The sequence below is a fragment of the Seriola lalandi genome, unplaced genomic scaffold (assembly GCF_002814215.2).
Source record: "Seriola lalandi dorsalis isolate HSWRI2012SDOR001 ecotype SW California unplaced genomic scaffold, Sedor1 jcf7180002054660, whole genome shotgun sequence".
NCBI lineage: Eukaryota > Metazoa > Chordata > Actinopteri > Carangiformes > Carangidae > Seriola > Seriola lalandi.
Window position 1 is genome coordinate 863,671 of NW_019525213.1, and position 18,498 is coordinate 882,168.

Consider the following 18,498-nt stretch of genomic DNA (forward strand, 5'->3'; position numbering starts at 1 on the left):
AAACCTGTTGTAGTCATTGACATATTTTCTCTTGTGACCATAATAAACCTTGTGAGAGCAGTCCGTTGTTGTTTTATTCTGTCGGCTGACATTTCTAATTTTTACCTGACAGGTGATGACGTTGGGTTTGTGGCCAGTGAAATTACCATGAGTGACGAAGAGCGTATCCAGCTGATGATGATGGTGAAGGAGAATATGATCTCAATAGAGGAAGCCTTGGCACGGGTACGAAGTCTCCACCTCCTACCTGTCGCTGCTGTCGTGTTGAAGTTACAGCTGCTGTGCCTTTCTGCTTTGTCACGACCTGACTCCCTGACCTGAGACCACTCTCACATCGGGAAAGCGGCGTCAGACTTTTGGACCCCACTGTAGACATATGGGCAAAACATGATGTTGTTTTAATATATTTTGAATCTGTTTATATGTTCTAGCTGTATAAAGATAAATAGCACATCAGCTGGCGGATGATAGATAAAGAATTGTAGCGCTACATCATGTGCTAACAGGTTCATCTTTTTTTGCAGCTGAGGGAGTTTGAGATACAAAACAGACAGACATGCAGGTCGGATCCCACAGAGTGGACCGATCCCTCCAGCCTCACCACAAATGAGTCATTCACCTGCAACGTAAGTCTCTTAAAGCTCCCAGTTTGAGGGCACCTTAGTTGCTTTTTAATGCTGGATCACGACTTCAGGCAGTGTGCTGTGCATGAGGGACTCTGATCTACCAGTGCCAAGGCTGCTGAGCTGTTGACAGCGCCTCTCTCTTTCCCTCTGTCCCTGTCCTGGCGATGAACCGGGGCCCCTCTAAAGCCCTGCAGCTCAGGGCACTCTCCCAACTGCAGGGCACTGGGCGGACTTCTATTCATTGCTGTCAAAGCGCTAACCCCCTATTGTGCTGTAGTGTGCGGGTGGATTCAGCACAGGGCCCTGTTATGCAGGTCGCAGCTCTTTTATGCACGGGTGGGGTGATTAGGGGGCTCAGGTTCAGGGCACATTTTTTAGATTTGTCTGGATGGCCTGACTATTTCTCTCTGCTCTGTGTGTGTTCTCCGGTCACTTTCTCTTTCTGTGTGATGTGTGTTACCTCCTCCCCTGTTGTCACTGTTATTTATGAGCTATATATTCTTACAATAAGTTTCTTTTTGTTTGTCGTTTCTTGTAAATTGTTTATTTTTAACTGATGATCAGCTTTCGTTTTTTGGTTTGACGTGTATCTTGGGATATACACACCGCTCATGTTTTGGTCAGAAGATAAAATGAACCATATGTACCATAAATATTTTCGCTCACTGTCACTTCAAATGATGGTTAAGGTGGTTTCCAAGCAGTTTGCATTTCTTTTTTTCCCACGTATATATAAAGCCTTTTTAGTCTGTTGTGATGGAGAGTATGTTGCACAGATGTTTGCATGGTCTTTATTGTCATCACTGTGGTTTCCTACCACAGTTTTCTATTAGGCTACACGTACTTTCCACAGCAGGCTCAGCAGGTACCTGCAGCAGCATCTGCAGCAAGTACACAGCTTACATGCCTTTTTGATCTCATACAAGTTACTAGAAATGGAGAACAGAGGGTACCTTGAAATATGTGAGCTTCTACATCAGATTATACAGAGCAAAAGTGTCTTTTCACATCCCAAATATAAGGCTTTATAACTGGAACAGACCCACAGTGTTATTCTACCATAACTACAAAGCTCTGTAGTCAGATGAAATGTTTCCCATAAATAAAATTCTTTCTTGTCTCTCCTATCAGCCCTGCGAGCTGTCAGACAATGAACAGGAAGAATCCGTTACATTCAGGAGACTCCATAAACTGGTCAACTCGACCCGGAAGGTGAAGAAGAAGCTGATCAGAATTGATGAGTCCAAGAGGCCTGGAGCAGACGGTACTAAAAGCACAATCAGACTCTGTGTGATGTTACTTGATGAGAAGTGTGAGAGAAGTTTCAGTTTTTATGCAGGTTAGGTCCATGGATATTTTGCTGTGTATCAGGCAAAGATTCAAACACCAACAGGTGTTTACAGTAAGAACATACTCTGCATTAGGAGGAAATGATGCACTTGGTACAATGTGAGTCTAGAGAAAATATCAGTAATTGTGCTGGATCTAATTACAGTTTGACCCGGCACATGTACTGTAATAACAGTATTTACCATGTGTTTTCACTAGTTGTAGAGTCTGTGTCTATATTTTAAGGATATGCTGTTGCTTCATGCTTTTTTCTGATACTTTTCTGATTCTGTTACAATTTATTTGGTCTCTCAGTATTTTATTACATGTAAATCTCTCCATTCCCCTCTTGTGACCTGCCCAGAGAGCCTTAACATGGACAGTCTTCTCTGCGGAGATGCCAGCACCTCCCTGTACTCGGGTGTGCTGAAGAAGCCTGCAGTTTGCCCCATGGACTCCCTGGCTTCATCTCTGCAGGAGCAGCTCGTATACGACAGGGACTCTGACAGCCTGACCACCTCCCCCTCCTCTAGCAGCCTGGACACCTGCAGCAGCCAGAAAATCTTCCAGGCTTTCAGCAAGTCCAATGAGAGCCCTGTTCATCAGGAGGCAAATGTAACACGGGAAGTGAGGGAGGCAGGTGAAGGCAGTGGCTCCTCGTTTTCTGAAACGGAGGGTTGCAATGAGGAGGAGCCCAAAATCGCTCGTTCAGTGACTGATGGAGAGCTCCGTCACCGTGTGCTCAACCCACTCAGCCACCACGGGGTGAGTACAGAGAAGCCTTTGCATAAGGACCATTGTTTGGCAAGTTGTGCATTGTTAATGCTACTGTTCTGTATATAATTAATACATCTTTTGACCTCCAGTGTTAGTAAGTGTTCCTGTTAGTGCCCATACCTCAACCCCTTCAATTAGCCAACAAAAAATGGCTCTTTTTAATTGGCTACTTTGAAATAGAGTCTACCTTTAGGTTGAAGTAACTTTAAAGCTTCCACCTGGAACATTTCTCACTGATGGTCTCACGCACGGGAGGTTTGTGTCCCAAAATGCCTCAGTCATAACACAGACTGATCATACATCACACATATTAAACCCTCTCCTATCCCTTTTATTCTGCAGTCACCACATCAATTCCTAACACAACTGGTGTGAGTCAGTAGTCTATAAACCAAACCGCCCAGCATGCACTGCTCCACCATGTGCACTGATGCCACTTAAATGTAAATGAAGGCCAACTCAATATGAGATGTAGGTTAGACACTTGCTTTTAGTTCAATGTGCAATTGACTAATTTGATACATTTCTTGACCATCCTGGACTGATATTTACATGCTTATTTTTCAATATTTGCTTATATTATTATATTTTTCATTTTGTGCATAATTGCATCATTTTATAGGTCAAGGTGTTTCTTTTCAGTTATGAGCATTTACTGCTTTTCATTGTCTTATGTGACAGTAATTTGAAGTATTATAGGTTTTAAAAACAAGACAGTTGATGGATATTTTTCACTGCTTTCTTTTTTTTGACCAAATGATTAGTATAGAAAATAGTTGAAAATAATACAAAGGTGCCCTTTAAGGAGCTTTTCTGCAGATAGTGGCTAACATGGTTTAAAAACTCAGCCAATTCAGGAAGGAAACCCCCAACTTTAATTAAATCCCTGCATATCTGTTCATGAATGTCCTGATGCTATGATTTTGTTTGTTTTTTTGTTTTTTCACAGAGAGCTTGTAGCTTTGGAGGATTTGACTTGACCAACCGCTCAGTGCACGCGCTCGTCTCTGACAACGATAACACTGTAAGTTACAGTCATACATCCTGAATTTCCACAGACGGAATCAAAACAAATCATTAAAATTGTTTTGTTTATTTGCCACATTTTCTTTCTGCTTTTCTGAATGTAATTTAGAACAAAGATGGAGATGGTGGTGTGAGAGATGCTGTTAAGTCTCCACCGACATCACGTATCTCTCTGGGCAAAAAAGTCAAGTCTGTGAGGGAAACGATGAGAAAACACATATCCAAGAGATACCACTGTTCTCTCTCTGAACAGGTATGTACAGTCAGTATATTACACCACATTACAGAAGCATCTATCAGTCTTACTGTTGTGGATTGTGCAAATAGTAATGTTGTAAAGTTGTTGTGACACGTAATAATTCTTTTCTTCTTCAGTCAAGCCCAGACCGCATGTCCAGCTGCCCTCACTCGCCTCAGATAGACTCAGACTCTCTCGAGAAACCCAAACTGAAGCCAGGAGGGTCTGTAGAAAGCCTGAGGAGTTCCCTCAGCGGACAAAGTTCCATGAGTAAGTCTGTGTGTTTACAGTGTGTGTGTGTGTGTGTCTGTGTGTGTGTGTGTCTGTGTGTGTGTGTGTGTGTGTGTGTGTGTGTGTGTGTGCGCGCGCGCGCATGCCAGATCTGGGTGTACTTGCAAGTAAAGCTCTTGTGTTTGTTTGAACTTGGCCCTGGAACACCAGATGTGTGGTGTTTATCAGACAAATGTTTCAAAGACAATAAATCGCTTTAGGTAGTCTAAACTTTCTGTGTAAAACTGTGTAACATCTGGCACTTCTGTCAGAGTCAAAGACGTCAAAAATATTCTCAAATACCAAGAGACCCGCGGAGACTTGTGGTTTTGAAGCGGCTCATTGTTCTGTTGTGGTTTGTGTAGGTGGTCAGACAGTGGGCACCACTGACTCCTCCAACAGCAACAGAGAAAGTGTGAAGTCTGAGGACGGGGAAGAGGATGAGCTGCCTTACCGCGGCCCCTTCTGTGGACGTGCTCTAGTTCATACTGACTTCACCCCCAGTCCCTATGACACTGACTCGCTCAAACTGAAGGTTTGGCCACTGTAACAACCCAATAAATCACACAACACCTAGTGATGATATCTTCTAAGAAACTCAAGTCTCACTGGTTTTTTGTTTTTTTTCAGAGCGGGGACGTCATTGACATCATCAGTAAGCCGCCGATGGGCACATGGATGGGGATGCTCAACGGCAAAGTCGGTACCTTCAAGTTCATTTATGTGGATGTCCTGAATGAAGAGGAGGTGAAGCCTAAAAAGACACGCAGGAGGAGGAGGGCCCGGCAACCCAAACCCACGTCTGTGGAGGAGCTGCTTGATCGCATCAACCTCAAAGTAATCAAAATCCCTCTCACACACATATGGAGGAATTTTATTTGGCACAAACAATAGCATAGATTCATCTTTAATAAACAAAATTATTACTGAGATTTCTGTGTACTGAAAAAACTTAATATCATAACTGATGGCTTTTAGCTCTGTTAAAAGGAGTAGCTCAACATTTTGGAAATACAATTATTTTCTTTTTTGCAGAACATCTGTAATTTGAAGACTATAAGAAAAATACTGAATGTTAAATTAAGTTACACCTTCTAACATGCTTATTTATTCATCTACACCTCAAATGAATTCCTCACACATTTTTATTGATCTGTTTGTGCATCGCCCATCCTTCTCTCTCCACAGGAGCATCTTCCCACCTTCCTTTTTAACGGCTATGAGGATCTGGACACATTCAAGTTGCTAGAGGAGGAGGACCTGGATGAGCTGAACATTAGAGATTCCCAGCACAGAGCTGTGCTGCTCACCGCTGTGGAGCTGCTGCAAGAGTATGACGGTGGGTCAGGTGATCGACAGGGTGTTATATCTCACCTTAGCACTACTGAGATACAGGGATGTTCTCAAATACAAATCAAATACAAATACAAAAACATCTGCCAAATGTAATAATATTTACAGAAATATTGCAGAGTTTATAAAGATGAAAAAAAATGTTCTGCATGACAAAGTAAACACAATGTTATTTTGAAGTATCTGTTATTATGTCCACCCCTGCTGTCTTCAGAAGTAATCCACACACAACATATACAGCGTTTTCTTTTGAGATCATACGATGTGACCGTCTGCCCCCTGTTGGTGGTGTTGTGCTTTGCAGGAAGCAGCGACCCAGAGCGCAGCAGCCAGTCTGGAGGCTCACAGGAGAAGCTGCTCCTGGACAGGCGTGGCCTCATGGGGGATTCCCCACGAGACTCAGGCTGCTACGAGAGCAACGAGAACCTGGAGAACGGTAATGACAGTCTGACTCGCCTGTGAACACTGTCCTCCTCCTCCTCTTCTGCCCACTTCTGCCTCATCCTTCACTAGAACGTCTCGTGTGGTCTTCAGTCCTTCTTGATGCTCGAGCATTCCAAGTCACCAAATTCAGTTTTCATGCTCTTCTGGAAAAGACTCTGCTATCGTCACATTTACTTCTGGTGCTCTCTTTTTTTTTTTTTTTTCCCAAGCATCTTCTTCTTCTCTGAGTCATACTGTCTCCTGTTTCCGCATCATTGAATCAAACTGTTTTACAGTCACTTTTTTGTCTGTTCAGTGCTTTTGAGAATTGACATCACTTACCTTTCTTTACAAGCATTACTCTCAATATAATATTCAAAATGGAGAAGAGATGACGCATAATGGGACTAGAAAGTTCACTTACTTCATTTTAAATTGAACCGTGACCTTAAAAGACATTTTTTCACACCCTTGAAGAATCTATATGTGGTGCAGCTTGTAGGTCTTCTCACAGACAGATCTGCAGTTGTGAGTTGTGTGGTGGGTTTTTGCGTTTGCTGAAATTGGTGACTGTTGAACCGATGTGTGATAAGAGTGTTTAAACCGACTCTAGATATAAATAGTTAAAAATAACTCTTCTCGGTAATTGCAGTACATATTTACTGTGAATGCTTGCTTTATTCATAGTTATATCATTCTTACTGTGGTTATTTGCTTCAGTCAAAAAAATTGTCAAAATGCAAAGAGATGTGCTCACTGTAAATGAGGGCTTTTGTGAATGTCTAAAGGTCATGTGCTTAGAGAGCGAGGTCTGATCAGCCACACTTGTATAGTCTATTTCTCTCAAGATTTTGTTGTTTGTGTGTATATTTTTTTTAGTCCAGTATAATATAATGTTGCACAATATTTTATTATGTGCCTGAAAGCTGCAGAAAAATGCAGAATTAAAATATTTACAAAATAGTATAATTATACTTGTTAAAATATGGCATTTTGTATAATTGTAAATGCACTAAAATGCAGACTAAAGACAACCTTTAAAGTGGTTTAACACAGTGAAAAGACAAAGTTAAACTCATTCTAACACTTCTGACTGAAGTGTGGCAGGTTTAGGGTCTGAAGTCTCAGCATTTTCTGACGTGTGCTTCTGTCATGGTTGAGCGTGAGGAATAAATTGCTCCATGCTTTACCAGACTTGACTGCTTGCTTCTTTTCTTTCATTCATCATTCATTTTTTAGCGCACATTTAGATGTTGTTTTGAGCCTTTTCTTTTCTCAGGCATCTTCTCACATTAGCCACTCTTTTCCAACACTGACTGCGCTGCTGTTGTTGTCTTGAAGTCGAATATACTGTACATCACAGCTGACTGGCATCTGCATGATCTGCACACACTGCACTTGTTTATTTCAGGAAGGGACAAAAAGACTTCTTCATCCATGAGCAGGTCCTCCTCTGGTTTTGAGTCAAGCCACCTCTCATCTCCAGAGCACCCTGCCCTCCCCCGGATCCTGACCTCCACCGGCCCTCGTAAGACTTTACTTCACAGTGAACCAGGATGCCAGCCCTGTATCTTACCATCAATAAGACGCCCTAAGACCAGCTTAAGTCTACTAAGCTCAGCAAAAGGTCGTCTTCCTAGTGGAGCCATTGCTAGGAGCCACAGCTGCATGGAGTTAAGAAGAAACCCAGGACCGGGGCCACTGAGGCGCTGCCTCTCCCTGTCAGGCCTCCACAAAGACCAGAAGAAAAAACTCATTGACCCTAAAGACTGGAATCTGACCCCCAGGACCAAGACTGAGGAGAGCACAGAGCAAACAATAAATCCTCAAAAACAATTTAAGGTCATGTTTCCATCCTCCCAATCTTCAACCACAGCAAGCTGTGCTGTGTGTAGCACTTCGACTGTAGGCACAGGCAGTATGTTTGCCCCTAAACGAGGAGAAAGAACACAGAGCACAAACCTCAAGCTGCCACCCACAGTGCCAGCTGAGAGGTCCAATCATCCCGTAGGTACAACTTCTTTGCCAAACTCACACCGAGAGCCTTCACTAACAGAAACTGCCTGCATGCACAACTACACAAACCACATCTCTTCAGAGGATAAGAGGAGTTATTCAATTTCAGCCAGTTCTGAGGCCCGCCGGCTGAAAATGAAAAGACATAAGAAGACATCTATGAACTCAGTAAACCTGGACTCCCTGATGGAAGAAAGACTCCAGTCGCAGGGTACTGATGTCAAAATGGAGCCACTTCCTGAAAAGGTTTTGGCATCAAAAGTAAAGTAAGGTGTACATATGTTACATATGTTTACTGCTGCTGATGATCATTTTTTCAGGATGTTTGAAATAGATTTTTTTCAAATAACCACTGCTTTCTGAAATGTAATCACAGTTTATTCAAGGCTCAAACAAATGACGAAGTGTGTCATAAAACAAAACAAAACAAAAGCAAACGAATGATGTTTTCCATTCAGCTGAATCCAGTCTGTACAGGAAACCTCTTTTTCACACAAGACATTTCGACCTGTCACGGTAGGAAAAGCAGAGGTGTAAATAATCAAATAATTGATGGCTGAATTCCATTTAGCTGTTTCACTTTCAGGGTCCTTATATTGTGCTTTGTGTCTCACTGTCACACTGTCATGGTTTACTGGGACACTTGAATAAAGGCTGGCCATCGTTAATTAGTTATTATTAACACCTGTGCTTTACCTACTATGACAAGTCAAAATGTCTTCTGTGAAAATGGCCTACAATGACTCATAGGCAAGCAGATTTAATAATAACAAAATGAACAAAACAAAGCATTGGCATTAAAGAGATTTTTTTTAATTCAATCTACCTGCAGTCAGTGTAAACAATCAGCATTTTGTGATGCACAGGTACAAATTTCATATTTTGTTAACCCCATTTTATGTAAACTGTTGACAGAAAGTTTAGCAGTTGAACAATGTTCCCACGGATATGCATTTGTTTTTTGTTTGTTTCATATCAGTTATTTATGTACAGTATTTTTCATTTAATTAATTTAATCAGTGAAGTTTTCTTTGATAATATAAATTGTAAAAATGCTAACAAGACTGTTAATCACCCTTCTACTCTCACATAAATAAATTCTTATTTCTCTGAATGAAGCTTATCTTTCTGACAGTAGATCTCTGCACTCAAAGGCAACTGTTACTGGCACTGCATTGTATAATCTTTAAAAGAAATCTGTTTTTATGATAAAGCCATCCATAGAATTGTTCACCACTGTTAGCAGTAAATTAAATTAGAATTAAATTAATAATGAAATTAAAATAATTGTTTCTATATACACAAATGGAAAAGCTACAAGAAATCCCTACATTAATGCATTTAGTAACTTTTCAGTAGTTGATATGTTGTATATCAGTGATTCCCATCTCCCTGCAATTGTCTCTCTCTTATTATTTAAAGACGAGTGTTATCAGCACTGAATTTAGTGGCAGAATTTGTTCACAGTTTAGCTTGTAGAGGCATTTCATGCAGGCACTGTTTGACCAGCCCCAGCGCGTCCAGAGCAGTACCCCAGGCGAGCGTAACTCCCCAAGCCCCATGGCCATAGTTATGGACCACAGGCACTCGGTGGCCCTGCAGCTGCACCAGCTCCCTCTCCACCCTTGGATTCCTCCTGCTCGGCCTCAGACCGACCCACGCGCTGAGAACCTTGGCTTTGCTGAGTGACGGCACCAGCCTGCTGCAGCGCTCCAGGATGCTCTTTGTGTCTCCTTCGTCCACCTGTAGTCGCCAGTTCCCCTCCTGCCTTGTGCCGCCTACAGTGACGCTGTGTATGCCGGGGTAGATGTAGGTCATTCCGTCTCCATCTCTGATGAAGTGCTGCAGCCACGGTGCCTCCACCTTGAGGACTTGCCCTCTGACTGGGTATACCTGGGTGTCTCCCACCAGCAGTTTGGAGCCCAAACCAGAGCAGTTGACGATGATGTCATAGCTGTTGCTTAATTCCTGAAGGCTGTTGAGTTTCCTTTGTTGGACTTGGCCTCCAGCTTTTCTAAATCTTTTGAAAACCGGTATGACAAAAGTTAATCCCTACATCACGTAATAGAACTATTGTAACCTGCAAAACCTGTTTCTGATCCTATTCGAAATGTGAATAAATATAAACAATTTGACATGACAGTTTAATAATGAAGAGAGGACAAACCTCTTCTCGAGCCACAGCAGGTAGCTCGAGCATTCACACTTTATGGTGGTGAAGGCCTGGCCAAACTTGCGATCTGGGAACTGATTCAGCTCGCGGTCAGTCATGGGTCGAAAGCCGATCACAAAGTCTGACCAGAAGGGCTTCTTATCTGCGGGCTCCTCTTTGAAGATTTGCCAGCTGGAGGGAAATTAAAAGAAAATCACCAATAGCCATGAGATATACAGTATTTTAGTAGTGACCTGGCTGAGTAGTTGCCTCTTTTATGGCACTATGTAACAATTGTTACCCAGAGCTCAGCATTACTCCAGCCTCCGGTGAGTGTTGTGATTGAGCAATGGCCAACAGGTGATCAAAGCTGTCCTTAAACCAGCGTCTTTGTCTTTCCAAGGGAATATCTGATAGAGAAATCCAGTAAAATCAATCATTTTTCACATGTAAAAAAATGTGTGCTGCATTTTTACTTAAAAGGTGGATGGTGAATTTGAATGAATATATGCTTTCAAAGTCATCTCACCCTGGTAAAACTGCACCATCTACATAATGTTTTGAAATGTGATCCCCTTTTTGAGAGATATACTGCTGCATACCTGGAAACTTTGCGGCAAACAGGAGCCCAGCGGCTCCATCACTGGTTGTATCCGGGCTGAACTTCTCAGCCAGAAGAGTAACGGAGCAAAAAGGAAGAGCCTCAGCGATGCAGACAGCAGTGGAGAATCCGATCACACCAGCTCCCACCACTACAACCTTGACACTTTTCATTATGGACTGGCCTTCGTCTCAGACTGGAAGTAAACTGAGGGTAGAGAATTGTGTCAAATGCTGCAAGACAACCTTTGTTATGGCTGGCTCTTCAAAAGTTAATCCACAACTTGTAGCCTTACTGTCTGCACAGTCCAAGGATCAATAACAAAGCCCCATTTGAGTCCAAGGAGCTGTCTTTGTAATAATGCATTACATAACAGACACTGTAAACTAGGCCACACACAGTCATAAAATGCCTTTTGGTCCAGTATTTACATCTGATTTGAAATTCTGAGTACTTAGGTAAAATAAGGTAAGTATGACGATGTTTTCAATCAACTATTATCCACAAGAAAAAAGGCTGCATCGACTTTCTTGAATTCTCTTCTCTTTTTTTCCTCAATGTTACATTAATGTACAAATATATATGTATGGCAATATGCTAGGAATACCTTTAATGTATGTGGGGCACATCCCTGAGACCAGATCCTTCTTAAGTAAGAGTTCTTATTAAACATACATGTGAAAATATTGCACTGCATGAAGTCGTGGTGCGTTTATCAGCAAATTGTAGTTAAAAATAAAGGTACTCATGAGTGTCATAGTCATAGTATAATTAGGCATAAAAAGTCATGTAAACATCATAGTATAGTAAGGCATAAAAATTCATAAAAACATCATAGTATAGTAAGGCATGAAAACGTCATAGTATAGTAAGGCATAAAAATTCATAAAAACATCATAGTATAGTAAGGCATGAAAACGTCATAGTATAGTAAGGCATAAAAATTCATAAAAACATCATAGTATAGTAAGGCATGAAAACGTCATAGTATAGTAACCTATGAAAAGTCATAGTGTAATAAGGCATAAAAACGTCATAGTATAGTAAGGCATAAAAATTCATAAAAAGTCATGAAAAAGTCAAATTATAGTAAGGCATAGAAAGTAGTAAAAACATCATAGTATAATAAGGCATAAATATATCATAGTATAATAAGGCATAAGAACTCATAAAAAGCATCATAGTATAGTAAGGCAAAAAAAATTCATTAAAAAAGTCACAGTATAGTAAGGCATAGAAAGTCATAAAAACATCATAGTATAGTAAGGCATAAAAGGTAATACAATCATCATAGTATAGTAAGGCATTAAAAGTCATAGTGTTATAAGGCATAAAAACGTCATAGGCAAGGCATTAAAAAGTCATGAAAACGTCATAGTATAGTAAAGCATGAAAACGTCAGCATAGTAAGGCATAAAAAATTCATAAAAAAGTCACAGTATAGTAAGGCATAAAAAGTAGTAAAAACATCATAGTATAGTAAGGCATAAACATTTATAAAAATGTCATAGTGTAATAATGCATAAATAGTCATAAAAACATCATAGTATAGTAAGGCATAAAAAATTATTAAAATATCATAGTATAATAAGGCATAAAAATATCATAGTATAATAAGGCATAAGAAGTCATAAAAAGCATCATAGTATATTAAGGCATAAAAAATTCATAAAAAAGTCACGGTATAGTAAGGCTTAAAAAGTCATAAAAACATCATAGTAAGGCAAAAAAAATTGGTAAAAAATGTCATTATATAGCATGGCATAAAAATTCATAAAAGCATCATAGTATAGTAAGGCATAAAAAATTCATATAAAAGTCACAGTATAGTAAGGCATAGAAAGTCATAAAAACATCATAGTGTAGTAAGGCATAAAAAGTAATACAATCATCATAGTATAGTAAGGCATTAAAAGTCGTAGTGTTATAAGGCATAAAAACATCATAGTATAGTAAGGCATAAAAAGTCATAAAAAGTCATACTGTAATAAGGCATAAAAATGTCATAGTAAAGTAAGGCATAAAAAGGCATAAAACTGTCATAGTAAAGTAAGGCATAAAAAGTCATAAAACTGTCATAGAATAGTAAGGCATAAAAATATCATAGTATAGCAAGGTATAAAAAGTCATGAAAACGTCATAGTATAGTAAGGCATAAAAGTCATAGTGTAATAACCTATGAAAAGTCATAGTGTAATAAGGCATAAAACCGTCATAGTATAGCAAGGCATAAAAAGTCATAACAAAGGCATAGTACAGTAAGGCATGATAATGTCATGGTATAGTAAGGTATAAAAAGTCATAGTATAGCAAGGCATAAAAAGGTCATAGTATAGCAAGGCATAAAAAGTCATGAAAAAATCATAGTATAGTAAGGCATGAAAACGTCAGTATAATAAGGCATAGAAACGTCACAGGCATAAAAAGTCATAAAAATGTCATTGTATAGCAAGGCATAAAAAGTCATGAAAAGGTCATAGTATTTTAAGGCATGAAAACATCATTAGTAAGGCATAAAAGGTCATAGTGTAATAAGGCATAAAAACGTCAAAGTAAAGCAAGGCATAAAAAGTCATGAAAAGCATCATAGTATAGTAAGGCATAAAAATTTATTAAAATGTCATAGTATAGTAAGGCATAAAAAGTCAGTGTAATAAGGCATAAAACATTGTAATAAGGAATAAAAAGTCATAAAAATGTGAGTATAGTAAGGCATTGAAGGCAAAATAAGACAAAATATAGTAAGTAATAAAAATGTATTAAAATGTCGTAGTATAGTAAGGCATAAAAATTCTTAAAAATGTCATAATATAGAAAGGCATAAAAATTCATAAAAACGTCATACTATAAAAAGGTATAAAAAGTCAAGGTGTAATAAGGCATAAAAACATCATACACATATATATATATAGTAAGGCATAAAAGTCATAAAAACTTCATAGTGTAATAAGGCATAAAAACATCATACTATAGTAAGGCATAAAAAGTCATAAAAACTTCATAGTATAGCAAGGCATAAAAAGTCATAGTATAGTAAGGCATAAAAAGTTATAAAAACATCATAATATAGTAAGGCATAAAAATTCATAAAAATGTCATAGTACAGTAAGGCATGATAATGTCATAGTATAGTCAGGCATTAAAAGTCATAAAAACGTCATAGTATAGTAAAGCATGAAAAGTAATGAAAACTTCATGGTATAGTAAGACGTGTAGTGTAAGGTATTAATTGCTTTAAATGCATATAACTTTGACTTTAGAATATAAGTGATGTTTGACTGTATATATGTGTAGCCAAGATATTTAGTACACATCTGGAGGTCCTGGTTAGATTGATGAATGTTTGTTTTTGCTCATATGGGTATAGCTTATGGGATGGAGAATGATCTCAGGAGCTCTGAAGAAAGGATGAGCAACAACTAAGAGGCCCCATGGACATGGAGATCTCCAGATCAACATCAACAAAAAGACCAAACAAGCAGTCAAACTTTTGTTACGCGGAGAGACACCTTGGTGTGCATTGTGCCAGCTCTGTCCTACGAATAAAACCAGCCACATTGAAGTGTTGAATTGTCAGTCTGATTGTGTTCACTTTCTGTCATAAAAATCATCTTTTAAGGTAGGCATGAAAAGAGATAAAAACGACATAGTTTAGTAAGGAAAAATAATTCATAGAAGGGTGATGGGCATGAACAGTGATAAAAATGTCAAAGTATAGGAAGGTATAAAAAGTCATAAAAAGTATAGTAAGAAAGGAAAAGGGCCTTGTGTATTAAGGTAAAGAAAGTCATTCAAATTTCACATTATAGTAAGGCATAGTATATTAAGGGATAAAAACATTATAAAAAAATCATAGTATAATAACCCAAAAAAGAAATAAAAACGTCATAGTATAATCACGTGTAAAAATGATATAGTTCAGTGAGGCATAAAAATGATATAAAAACGTCATAGTATAGTATGGCATAAAAAGTCAAAAAAATGTCTGAGTATAGTAAGGCATAAAAATGTCGTAGTAAAGTAAGGCATAAAAAGTCATAAAAACATCATAGTATAGTAAGGCATAAAAGGTCATAACAAATACATAGTATAGTAAGGCATGATAACGTCATAGTGTAATAAGGCAAAAAACATCATAGTATAGTAAGGCATAAAAATTCATAAAAATTTCATAGTATAATAAGGAATAAAAAGTCATAAAAACATCATAGTATAGTAAGTCATGAAAACGTCATAGTATAGCATGGCATAAAAAAATCATAACAAAGACATAGTACAGTAAGGCATGATAATGTTATAGAATAGTAAGGAATAAAAGGTCATAAAAACATCATAGTATAGTAAGGCATAAAAAGTCATAGTGTAATAAGGCATAAAAATGTCATAGTATAGTAAGGCATAAAAAGTCATAGTGTAATAAGCCATGAACTATCATAGTGTAATAAGGCATAAAAACGTCATAGTATATTAAGACATAAAAGGTCATAGTGTAATAAGGCATAAAAACATCATAGTATAGTAAGGCATAAAAAGTAGTAAAAACATCATAGTATAGTAGGGCATAAAAAGTCATAAAAACATCATAGTATAGAAAGGCAAAAAAATTGATAAAAATGTCATATCGTATGGCATATAAATTCATAAAAGTGTCATAGTATAATCAGCCATAAAAACGTCATCGTATACTAAAACAGTAAAAGTCATAAAAACGTCATAGTTCAGTCAGGCATAAAAAGGCATAAAAATGTCGTAGTATAGTAAGGCATAAATAGTCATAGTATAGTAAGGCATAAAAATTTATAAAATTGTCATAGTATATTAAGGCATAAAAAGTCATAAAAACATCATAGTATAGAAAGGCAAAAAAATTGATAAAAATGTCATATCGTACGGCATATAAATTCATAAAAGTGTCATAGTATAATCAGCCATAAAAACGTCATCATATACTAAAACAGTAAAAGTCATAAAAACGTCATAGTTCAGTCAGGCATAAAAAGGCATAAAAATGTCGTAGTATAGTAAGGCATAAAAAGTCATAATGTAATAAGGCAAAAAAAAATCATAGTATAGTAAGGCATAAAAATTCATAAAAATTTCATAGTATAATAAGGAATAATAAGTCATAAAAACATAGTATAGTAAGTCATGAAAACGTCATAGTATAGCAAGCCATAAAAAGTCATTACAAAGACATAGTATAGTAAGGCATGATAACGTCATAGTATAGTAAGACATAAAAGGTCATAAAAACGTCATAGTATAGTAAGGCATAAAAAGTCATAGTGTAATAAGGAATAAAAATGTCATAGTATAGTAAGGCATAAAAAGTCATGAAAAAGTCATAGTATAGTAAGGCATAAAAAGTCATAAAAACATCTTAGTATTGTAAGTCATGAAAACGTCATAGTATAGTAAGGCATAAAAGGTCATAACAAATACATAGTATAGTAAGGCATAAAAGGTCATAAAAACATCACAGTACAGTAAGGCATAAAAAGTAATACAATCATCGTAGTATAGTAAGGCATTAAAAGTCGTAGTATAAAAAGTCATGAAAACGTCATAGTATAGTAAGGCATAAAAGTCATAGTGTAATAACCTATGAAAAGTCATAGTGTAATAAGGCATAAAACCGTCATAGTATAGCAAGGCATAAAAAGTCATAACAAAGGCATAGTACAGTAAGGCATGATAATGTCATGGTATAGTAAGGTATAAAAAGTCATGAAAAAGTCATAGTATAGTAAGGCATAAAAAGTCATAGTGTAATAACCTATGAAAAGTCATAGTGTAATAAGGCATAAAAACGTCATAGTATAGTAAGGCATAAAAATTCATAAAAAGTCATGAAAAAGTCAAATTATAGTAAGGCATAGAAAGTAGTAAAAACATCATAGTATAATAAGGCATAAATATATCATAGTATAATAAGGCATAAGAACTCATAAAAAGCATCATAGTATAGTAAGGCAAAAAAAATTCATTAAAAAAGTCACAGTATAGTAAGGCATATAAATTCATAAAAGTGTCATAGTATAGTAAGGCATAAAAACGTCATAGTATAGCAAGGCATAAAAAGGTCATAGTATAGCAAGGCATAAAAAGTCATGAAAACGTCATAGTATAGTAAGGCATGAAAACGTCATAGTATAGCAAGGCATAAAAAGTCATGAAAAGGTCATAGTATTTTAAGGCATGAAAACATCATTAGTAAGGCATAAAAGGTCATAGTGTAATAAGGCATAAAAACGTCAAAGTATATCAAGGCATAAAAAGTCATGAAAAAGTTATAGTATAGTAAGGCATAAAAAGTAGTAAAAACATCATAGTATAGTAAGGCATAAACTTTTATAAAAATGTCATAGTATAATAAGGCATAAAAATATCATAGTATAATAAGGCATAAGAAGTCATAAAAAGCATCATAGTATAGTAAGGCATAAAAATTAAAAAAAAAAAGTCACAGTATAGTAAGGCTTAAAAAGTCATAAAAACATCCTAGTATAGTAAGGCAAAAAATTGATAAAAATGTCATTATATAGCATGGCATAAAAATTCATAAAAGCATCATAGTATAGTAAGGCATAAAAAATTCATATAAAAGTCACAGTATGGTAAGGCATAGAAAGTCATAAAAACATCATAGTATAGTAAGGCATAAAAAGTAATACAATCATCATAGTATAGTAAGGCATAAAAAAATTATTAAAATGTCATAGTATAATAAGGCATACAAATATCATAGTATAATAAAGCATAAGAAGTCATAAAAAGCATCATAGTATATTAAGGCATAAAAAATTCATAAAAAAGTCACAGTATAGTAAGGCTTAAAAAGTCATAAAAAGTCATACTGTAATAAGGCATAAAAACGTCATAGTAAAGTAAGGCATAAAAAGTCATAAAACTGTCATAGTAAAGTAAGGCAGAAAAGTCATAAAGAGAGGCATGAAAAGTAATGAAAACGTCAATAATCTAGTAAGACATAGAATAGTGTGAGGTATTAATTGTTTTACATGCATATAACTTTGACTTCAAGTGATTTTTGACTGTACATGTATGTAGGACACATCTGGAGGTCCTTGTTAGATTGATAAATGTTTGTGTTTGCTTCTAAGGTTAGAGCCCCAGGAATGGGAGGCATAAAATGTCATAAAAACGTCACAGTATAGTAAGACACAAAAAGTCATAAAAACATCATAGTGTAGTAAGGCATAAAAAGTCATTGTTGTGTCCCTACCAATGCTGAGACCAAACTTACGCATTTAATTGAAACACAATTTTTACGGTGTCTTCTTCTAAAGCGAAATGCAGTCGAGGCAAAACTCCTTCACCTACCTGTCAGTGATATGTCCTACTTTCACTTGACCGAAGACTGTCGGTAAATGTTTTTCTCTTCTGTCTCTGTAGGACGGTGCAGGTCCTAAAGTATCGTCTCTTCTCGGAAATGTCAACGATTATTTAAATGAAGGAAATATCCACTGCATAATAAATACCCCTCGTCTATATATATTTTCTCCTAACAGGGTGTTTTAATTATTTAAAGGAATACCCACTAACTGTAAAGCGTTAAATGCCACTTCCTGCAGTAGATTTAAGAGTAGATCTATACAACATTTAATGGTACTCAGTCCGCTCACAGAGCACGAGCTTGTGAGCTCTACAGTGTGTGAAGGTCAGCTGC

General features: G+C 37.1%; 2 protein-coding genes and 1 non-coding gene across 5 annotated transcripts in view; 1 reads left to right on the top strand and 2 right to left on the bottom strand.

Moving 5' to 3' along the window:
* Positions 1–9,172, top strand: part of LOC111665907 (SAM and SH3 domain-containing protein 1-like) — a 45,810-nt gene extending 36,638 nt beyond the window's left edge. For all 3 annotated transcript variants that reach the window (XM_023421028.2, XM_023421029.2, XM_087177895.1), the window contains 12 exons: positions 113–225; positions 525–626; positions 1,758–1,890; positions 2,320–2,720; positions 3,682–3,756; positions 3,868–4,011; positions 4,134–4,266; positions 4,632–4,801; positions 4,897–5,103; positions 5,455–5,605; positions 5,924–6,055; positions 7,454–9,172. In XM_023421028.2, the coding sequence (XP_023276796.2) occupies positions 113–225; positions 525–626; positions 1,758–1,890; positions 2,320–2,720; positions 3,682–3,756; positions 3,868–4,011; positions 4,134–4,266; positions 4,632–4,801; positions 4,897–5,103; positions 5,455–5,605; positions 5,924–6,055; positions 7,454–8,328 (2,636 nt within the window). In that variant the 3' untranslated portion in view covers positions 8,329–9,172. The remainder of the gene's footprint in view (positions 1–112; positions 226–524; positions 627–1,757; positions 1,891–2,319; positions 2,721–3,681; positions 3,757–3,867; positions 4,012–4,133; positions 4,267–4,631; positions 4,802–4,896; positions 5,104–5,454; positions 5,606–5,923; positions 6,056–7,453) is intronic.
* On the bottom strand, positions 8,415–18,451 carry ddo (D-aspartate oxidase). The gene is made up of 5 exons (XM_023421030.2): positions 18,153–18,451; positions 10,813–11,018; positions 10,512–10,620; positions 10,226–10,402; positions 8,415–10,078 (listed from the first exon to the last, which is right to left on the bottom strand). The coding sequence occupies exons 2-5, from the start codon at positions 10,982–10,984 to the stop codon at positions 9,520–9,522; spliced, it is 1,017 nt and encodes a 338-aa protein (XP_023276798.1). The 5' UTR covers positions 10,985–11,018; positions 18,153–18,451; the 3' UTR covers positions 8,415–9,519.
* On the bottom strand, positions 11,578–11,652 carry LOC147818268 (small nucleolar RNA SNORD36). Its single transcript, XR_015438138.1, has one exon. It is a non-coding gene; the product is annotated as a small nucleolar RNA SNORD36 (small nucleolar RNA).
* Positions 18,452–18,498: the final 47 nt, after the last annotated feature.